The sequence below is a fragment of the Oxyura jamaicensis genome, chromosome 6, assembly GCF_011077185.1.
Source record: "Oxyura jamaicensis isolate SHBP4307 breed ruddy duck chromosome 6, BPBGC_Ojam_1.0, whole genome shotgun sequence".
Classification (NCBI taxonomy): domain Eukaryota; kingdom Metazoa; phylum Chordata; class Aves; order Anseriformes; family Anatidae; genus Oxyura; species Oxyura jamaicensis.
The window spans coordinates 11,867,845-11,876,798 of NC_048898.1; the positions used below are offsets into that span (position 1 = coordinate 11,867,845).

The window sequence follows — 8,954 nt, forward strand, 5'->3', positions numbered from 1 at the left end:
CTCTTGACGGCCATATCTCTGGAACAAGGTGGCTTCTGATAACCCGCAGATCAGACCCATTACAAAGTGGATGGAGTAGAATAGCCCAAGTGAACACAACAGGCTTCAGCACCTCACATTCCTGCTTTCAGGTAAGTGCCCAAAGTCTTGTTTATCTTGTTTAAGAAAGGAAAAAAAACCTCCTTTTTGTGGTAGAACTGTATTTAATTATTTTTCCATATACAAATTAAAAGAATCATTATATCAAACTGAAATAGGCCAAAACAGCACAAATTAATATTTCAAAAATACCACATAGATGGACGAAACAGGAAAGAATAAAAATGTTGTCAATTCAATTTTCTGTTAAATTACTCTCACATTACTATGCACACACAAGAATGCAGCCCTCAGTGGAAAAAACTGCAGTAAAGAATAGCTTTAAACCTGTGTATTAGCAGAATGCAGTGGAAGTAATCACAGTTGAAAAGAGCTATCACATTTTATTTTTCTCTTCAGTAACAAGATTATCATACAAAACCAGTCAAGTGCTTTTCCCACAAGCGTTAATACTTCACAGCTTTAGCAATTCTAAAAGTAATATTGTGAGGTTCCAACAGTTGTTACTGCTCAAGGACTTCACATAAACACATCATTTGTAGAAACCAGTATGTTTTATCTGATCAACTGCATTCCCTCCTTCTCATGCATCAACCACAACAATAATGATTTTGCTGCACCCAGTAGGCCGTGTAACTCCATAGCGACTACTTCTGACTCCTGTTGATGATACGTGAGAAGAAACCATAATCCAAGGTGGGCCAACTTGGCAGGACTAACAGGACAAAAAAAAAAATTAAAAAAATCACTAAAACCTGTTTCTCACTCAAGCAAGCTCATTACACTCTGATTATACTCTTAAAGTGCAAAAATAGCTGATCTATTGAGTACTGTGCTGTATTCTTCACAAAATCGTATCTCGGAGCAGAATTGTACTTCCAGAAAGTTCACTGTTGGATAGTAAAAAAAAAAAAGTCCCATCATCTTTTGTCTCATTTGTAGTCTTAGCAAACTGGTAGAGCTCTACCAGCACGCTACCTCATCTTAAAGCAGTTCACTTAACCCAGAAGTCAAATCGCTCCGTTTAATCAAGTAAGGATCAGTTCAGTTTTAAACAATGTTCAGACTACAGAAACTGACAAATTAAGAACCCACAACCACACATATTAATTCTACTTGAAAGACTTGAATTGAGACACAGAAAGAAAACATTTGATGGTATTATTGCAGTTAGTTTTGAGAGCATCAGTTAGTATAATTTTTTAAAATGAGACAACAGAATAGATGACTATTCTGGAACCAAAGGGAACATGGTATTTCTCAATTTATCTTTTATCTATCTGTCAATTACAGAACATTTGGTAATCCAAATAGTAAGAACGGTATTAACAGGACAGTCAGATACGCTCTCAGTTACCATACTACTTCTTTTAAAACACAATAGGACTCTCAACCAAGTCACTGTGGCAGTGACCACCAAGGTATCTCAGTTAAAACATGTTTTTATTAAACATTTTGTTTTCAAGCAGTATTATTCAATAGAAGTATAAAAGTAGGACCAAGTTAAATAGATAATATGGCTCAATAGGTGCTACTCATGGGATCAGAAATGTTTTGGTTTTATGATCCATTTTTTCACAGCATTGAAGTTGTCCTGAATGGCAGGGCAAAAGGTTATGACAGCTGGCCACAGTCAGTAATAACAATCTTTTTGGACGTCTTTCCACTCTTGGAACCAAAGCTCTCGATTTTTTTCACAACATCCATTCCTTCCTTGACATGCCCAAAAACAACATGTTTTCCATCTAGCCTGTAACAGAAATAACAGAGGCAGATTTTCATAAAACAACAAAGACTGAGCCAAATCAAGTGCAGCAAAGGGATGAAAGCAGATTGTCGTAGCTGTTACCTGCTGATCAACTCTGATTATAGGAAAGGGGCAACTGCACTTGCAGTGACAACAAAAACTTTTAGCTTTGGACCTTGTATGTGTTATGAGGGATAGGCGCCCTGTTTTGTTGAGACCTATTCCTTACAGTTTTTCTGTTTACACCGAAGTGCAGAAGTTACTCTACCTGCAACTATGATGTGGCAAGAAGCACGGTGAGTTAGGCCAGTCTGTGTGCCACACACACTGCAGACATACTTCTAAAGCCCCTCAAACACTGCTACAGATTAACACACCCTCAGTCACCACCACAAATACTGCATTTGTGCAAGAGAAACAGACATAAGTTGTCATCAAGACCTTAAGTTTGGTGGAGTTATTTTTTAATTTCTGTACCTGACCATTAGATTCAATGACTTCCATTTTATGCTTGGACCACAGAAAATTGGACATCAGTGCACAAAGTACTGAAATAAGCTAAGGAAAAGAGAGGTGCACCAACAACTACAAAAGGGAGAGAAAGTCAGACAATTTTGTAGGGTCTTATCTGTGTCTGGAGTAGTGTCAACTGCATGTAAAGCTACTTGTTACCCTCACAGCCCTTCCTCCCTCAAGTGGCACAAAGCCATCTGTTTTCCATCAAGTAATGTGGAAATTAAAAATCACAAACTAAGAAAACTAAAAGCCCTCTGGTTCTAGGCATCAGTTCATTAGGTTGGTATGCAAGGCTATGAACGTACCAGTCTGTTTTTGCAGTGCAAATGAAGAACTGAGATCCATTTGTATTAGGTCCTGCATTGGCCATTGAAAGAACACCTGGAACAGCAGCAGAGTAACAGATTGGTATTAACAGCATGCCATAGAGAAGACAATTTTCTTCTACATATTTAGATTGATGGACAGACAGAAGATATGTGATGGTCATGTGATCTTCAAATGATTGCTAATGCCAACTTCTTGCCTTGAACTATTCCTTCCAGCCCACTCTTTCTTCTTGCCACAGCAAGAACTGTGGTAAGAATTATTTGTACACGTCCTGTATGTAATTAATACCAGGTAACCTTCACTGTGTTTCAACAGCAGCAGTAGTTTCTTGCTATGAGGAAGTAACAATCCCAAAAAAAGACACTTGGTATTTCATCAGATGTGTATGCATGTGTTTCCCTTTATTTCTAATGGATTTCATTTAATCTTATAAGGATGTGCTTGTGTTAGATAGTAGATAAGAAACCCCAGAATGCTTTATTTCACTCCTGCAATAACCATGCACATAAAAATTCAACTCTGACTTAGAGAAAAAAAAAAAAAAAAAAGGAAATCAAAGTAGTAATTTGACCCTGGTAGAGTTGCTAAGTAAAACACAAAAGAAAAAAATAACTGATCTTGATTTTTCCCCTTTTATGTAAGGAACATCATCATCTGTTATGGGCTGACATATTTGTACTGCAGTCTAGAAATAAACACATGCCAGGGACAATGCACTGTTAAACTTCAGTAACATTTCTGTAACTACCATGTGCTCCACATATCTAAAGATTTTTTTTTTTTAAAAAAAGTGTCTTCATAAACAATGCATCATTATAGGTTATAGTCATCAGAAGGCAGAAAGAATACGTTTACTTACCAGGTCCTACATGCTTGAGTATGAAATTTTCATCTTGAAATCTACTTCCATAAATGGATTTTCCACCAGTTCCATTATGATTTGTAAAGTCACCACCCTGAAATAGAAGTGGGTATTTACTTGCACACAAAGCATTATTTTATACCAGAAACAATGCTATCAAAAATGTACTCATCTGCTCTCATTTAAAAGGAATAAAATTGGCAAATTTTCTCAAATCTCAGGTTAAAAATGGATACGGTCACAGAAGGATTTAAAACCATGTTACTAGATGAAAATATAAAAAAGCTAAAAGCAAATTTCTGCTCCAGATATTGCTGATATTCTCCAGTTGACATCTCTAGTTCAAACAACCAACTTCCTGTACTACAAGTCTTGTTCCCAAATGTGATGCAGCAATTCAGCAGTGATTTTAAGAAACACCTCAAATACCTCAGAGCAAATACACCCAAATATATTAACTCAGGCAAGCCAGGAAAAATCCCACACCCCCCTCCTCCCTTTTCTTCCCCTCCCTTCTTTCTGCCAAGAGGGATAAATACTGGTCAGGGTTTCCAACATCACTATTCGTTGCTTCCAGCTTTTCTTGCTTAAGCACTGCGAACTGGCAATGCTGCACTGAGCAGCCACGTAGGGTCCCCTTGTTCTAAATGGACAGACACAAGTACCTTTCACCTTTCAATACAGCAGGATGACTTAGCTTTCTAGATTTGGAGAGCCCCATTCAAACTCCTAGGTGAGCTGACAGGTAAGTAAAAGACATTCAGAATCTCTGGGAGTTGTAATTCTAAACGTTTTCTTTTACTGTTCTTATTTAAAGATACAACTGAAGAGGCCATTCCTCTTGAAAACAAGTCTACAAAGATTAGGCCCTTATACAGTACCTTTTTCCCTAGCAAAATACAAACCTCTGCAGTAAATTCTCATCTGCATCTCTACCCTGTGCTACATCCAAGGTGTTCTACACTGCCCTCCACCACACGCTGCTTGCTGGCATTGACATGACCTCCTCTCTCAGGTTAGGCACAAAGCCTAGCAAACAAACCCCACACCACAACGACTCCCGAAGGCAGCTACTAAACACTGCTCCCAGCAAGCTTCTCTCTCCTCTCTTCCCAGAAACTACGCTACCTAGGCTGGCACACCAGAACTCCCTCACGTGGTACTCATCTTTCCATTCGCACCCTGAGCGATCCTTTATGGGCTATGTTACAGCAACACCCGTGCAATCCCACAAGCATGCTTTGCATGCTGGGTGCCATATGGAAGCATCTTAATTACCAAGTCAAAGCCATCATCTGGATATGAGGAACTCCAATTAGGCATACCGATCACCTGAGTCATATTAATGCTCCATCTCAACAAGTGGAAAGGCCTCTTGCTTGTTTCATCTTGCTTAACAGTATGTGGAAACCTATGACAATATTTCAGTTTGGTAATGACTACTGAGTAATTCCTGAACATTAATTCATCATTTCACTGCATCAGTCAACCACCTAGTATCCCCATTTCAGGTCCATTTGTGGGAACAAAGGAGGAACGAGGCAAGGAGGACCAGATTACACAGAACTTCACAAACCAGAGGTACAACTTACTAGGATTTCTATCTTTCTTATAAATTTCTGACACCAGCAAGACCGCTAAATGGTGTCCCTTTGTCAGCACCACAAAAATGGAGTTTTCATTTCAAAGGCAATAAATTAGTTCCTTTACAGCGCACCTGTACCCTGTCTCTTAGCAGAAATGGGTCATATGAGGGACTCTTGTTCAGGCAGCTGTATTTTTAACTTAAAGAGGATGGGAGACCACCACAGTCACCAGGAAATAAAGAAAGCCCATTTGTTATGACCTTTATCTCAAATTGTTTTCAAAGCCATATTACAATCCAATGCTGTTCAAATGTAGAGAAGAGGGGACCTCTCCTAAAGGAAGAGAGGACCGCCAGGAATTAAACGATTCAGTGCACTACAGCAGCAGAAATCCTGTTTATCTGCAAAGTGCAATAGAAAAAAGACTTTCAAGAAGGCCAAAAAAACTGCTAACCAACTTCATTTTGGAATTCAGAAAGGTGATCTTTAACTAAAAGGAAAATCTTCTTTGTGTGTGCCATCCCAAAAGTTTATCCTAACCAATCATTTCAGCTCCCTCCTCTCCTCCAAATTAGCAAGATGTTGAGGGAAAAAAAAGTTGTTTTTTTCCCCCCAGTAAAACACATTATTTACTGTGAACAAATTATGTTACTAAGAAGAAAAAATGGACACATTGTTTTCTTAGCTTACTCAGCATGCAAGGTTGCTTCTAATTCTACTCACAAGTGCCATTTGTCAAATATACCCCATGCTTTAGTATGCTGCTATAAAAGCTGTGCTTTAAGCCATTATTTTTTTTTAAGACAGCCTATACTGAATTTGCATTTATTAGTACAAAAGATAGACTGAGCAACAGCCAGAGCCAAAAGAGCAAAAACACAAGCCACACTGTCATTTGTTCACTCTGCAGTTGGCAAAGGTTAGAGCACAGCCACTTGAAATGCTACCACTAGTCTAAAGGGTTCTAAAAATACTTTAATAACTTACAGATAATTTTAACAGTGAAAGCAAAAACAACGTTACCTGGCACATAAATGAAGGAATCACTCTGTGAAAAGTGGATCCTTTATATCCAAATCCTTTTTCACCAGTACATAGAGCTCTAAAGTTTTCTGTGAAAACAAAGCATAAAAAGTGTGTTCCCATATGTAATATATAATAAAATCACACACAATTAACTTCACTAGGTCCCAAGTTTATATACTTCAAAAAGTCTATTATATCTTTAAGGTATTATCAGTTAGCTGTGTAAATTCTCAAAGAAACACTGCTACAAAACTACAGAAATAAAGCAAACCATGGTACAAACAGAATCCTTCTCCCTCGCACTGCCCTTGGATTTTGCTACTCCCCTGAACCCAGCACACTGGAGTCACAGATTGCATTTTCTGCATGTTATGCCTTTGTTATTGATATTAATTGTGGAGACGATGCTTTTGGTTACTCTGTACGTCTACTGAGAACTGAAAGAAAGCTGTAAGTTTTTCAGAACCACTAAATAAGCAATAAGGAAGGAAACGTGGAAAAACACAAGAACTTTATAACCTGTGTGCACTCGTTAACTAGTGACAAGGAAAACAAAACCCTAGATATTGTTAAAAAGTCCTACCAGAAGGAACCCTTTGTGGGTTTCCCTTTCCAGTTTGTTTTGTGGTTTGATTTTAATGAAAGGCAACTCATTTTCAAGCGCAGTTATTCACCACTGGTAACCCAACATACAGCCTATACGCAAATTCATATAAGTTACAAAATAAAAATATTTGAACCAACAAACTAAAACCCTAGCACTGTTCTGACAAAGTTCAGAACATATTTATTGATTTAATAAATAGGGAAGGAAGATGGAAATAGTTTCCCTAAGTTAACAGAACGTTCTTCTTCCTGCCATCTTAAGTGTGAAATGCTCAAGGTGATGCCCCCTACCTGCTGTCTTTGGAACGACATCAGCTTTCAGCTGTTGAAGAAATAAAAATGGAAGAATTTGTCAGGTTTTACACAGGTACATGCACAGAAAAACTTGTGTGTGGTGAGCTGGTGCAGTCGAACCCTTTTACCTAAGCGTGAGCTATCAGAAACCCCAAGCCACCCCAAAAATCTGTGAAATTCCAGGTACTGATTTGGCTGATAATTCACAGCATCCTCCTACACAAATTTTGGCTACTTACTGAACACCAACTTGAGCGATGTCCAAGAACTGTTCCAATCGACATAACTAGTTAACAATCGCCACGAAGAACCTCTAAGCAGGACCTCGGGGCTCGAAGCCACCCTGGGTACAACCGCAGGGGCCGAGCCATGCCCAGCACGGAGCCACGCGGCACAACCTTACCGAGAGGCCAAGGAGAAAGGAGAACAGAAACCACCCGTGCAAACCGACTCACATCAGCCCGGATTTCTGATGCTGACCCGCCCGCAGCTCTTTGCCGTGCCCGGAGCAGCCTCCAGCCGCTGCCCTCCCCGCCTGCCCTTGGCGGCGCGGCCTGGCCGGCTGCGCCTGACCCCGCTCCCCGCCCCGTCCCGTCCGTACCTCCAGCACCACGCGGCCCAGCGGCTGCTCGTCGGCGCCCACGTCCAGGTAGACCAGCGGGTTCCGCGGGGCGCCGGGCCCCGAGCCGCAGCCGCGGGCGAGCCCGGGCCGGGGCCGGGTGCGGGGCAGGAGGCGGCGGGCGGCGCTCAGCGCCAGCATCGGGCCGGGGCGCGCAGACACGGGCGGGCCGCAACGCGCCGCCTTTTATCGCCCTCGTGGGGCGGGCACTGCCGGCCTCCCGCCCGGCCTCCCGCACAGAGCCGCCTGGCGGCCCCAGCTCCGCACCTGCACCTCGCCTGCTACTCCAACAGGACGCGTTACTTGTAACAGCGAGCTTCCGGCCCCATTCGAGTCCTCTGTTGTCAGTCCAAACGGCAGTTGAAAGGGACTTCACCCATGGCGTTCGCTGTCTCCAGAAAGCTGTCGATCGGGTCCTGCCCCGAGCACAAAGTTCAGGGCAGAATCCCAACGTACAGCTACAAAAGACTGAGAAACACTAGATGAGCACAGTTTTTCAGGCAGGCACTCCAAAGAGATCCATACCTCGTGCCAATTCAGTGAAGTACATCAGGAGGAAATTTAAGTAGAGCTTTGAGATAGCGATTCAACAGCTTCCAGGTCATTGGACCTCCCTTAACCCTGAGCATCATGAGCAGGTGCCTTGGCAATGATTTGGAAGCTGCCCTTCCACAGATCTGCTCCCCATTGCAGCAAGAATCTGCTTCAAAGATTGCTCCATGAGCTTTAGGTAATGTGCCCTACTTCTTGTACTGGAGGAAACGAGTTGAGTCTTACCCATCTGTGTCATGCTCGGCATGACTTTTAGACCTACATCTTTCTTCTTCGCAGTCACATCTTTTCAAGACCAAAGTTGCAGCCAACTCAATCACTACTTATAAGAAAGCTGTTCCATGCCTCTAATCATATTTAATGCTCTTCTCCAAGGTGTTTCCAGTTTCATGATATCCTTTTAGAGATGAGGGGATCTTTGCACAGTATCCAAAAAGGGGCAAACAATGAATTTGTGCATACAGTGCCATAACAATGTTTTCAGTTCTGTTTTCTATTCCTTTACTAATAGCTCTTTCTAAATGTTCACTTTCTGGCTGGCCTCGAGCATTTAAGAAGACATTTTTATGGACCTTTTAACCATAACCCTCAAATCTTGCTAAGTTGAAATGGTCAATGGAGCCACTTATATGGAAAGTTAGGACTGTTTTTGCATTACTTCATTTACATTGATTTTTATCTGATACTTTGTTGCCCAGTTGCTTAATTTCATGAAAT

The 8,954-nt window shown here is 41.3% G+C and overlaps 1 protein-coding gene across 1 annotated transcript; it reads right to left on the reverse strand.

Moving 5' to 3' along the window:
• Positions 1-462: 462 nt before the first annotated feature.
• Positions 463-7,878, reverse strand: PPIF (peptidylprolyl isomerase F). The gene is made up of 6 exons (XM_035330691.1): positions 7,668-7,878; positions 7,064-7,094; positions 6,164-6,252; positions 3,552-3,648; positions 2,668-2,743; positions 463-1,849 (listed from the first exon to the last, which is right to left on the reverse strand). Exons 1-6 carry the CDS (start codon positions 7,824-7,826, stop codon positions 1,714-1,716), a joined length of 588 nt encoding a protein of 195 aa, XP_035186582.1. The 5' UTR covers positions 7,827-7,878; the 3' UTR covers positions 463-1,713.
• Between the last annotated feature and the right edge of the window lie 1,076 nt (positions 7,879-8,954).

What these genes read in the sequence shown, in the direction of transcription:
- PPIF (XM_035330691.1), bottom strand. Translation starts at nt 7,826, where the DNA reads ATGCTGGCGCTGAGCGCCGCCCGCCGCCTCCTGCCCCGCACCCGGCCC. An exon ending in TGGGCCGCGTGGTGCTGGAG is followed by an intron (nt 7,095 to 7,667) that starts GTACGGACGGGA and finishes TTTCTTCAACAG; the next exon opens with CTGAAAGCTGATGTCGTTCC. An exon ending in TGCACTGCAAAAACAGACTG is followed by an intron (nt 1,850 to 2,667) that starts GTACGTTCATAG and finishes TTTCTGTTACAG; the next exon opens with GCTAGATGGAAAACATGTTG.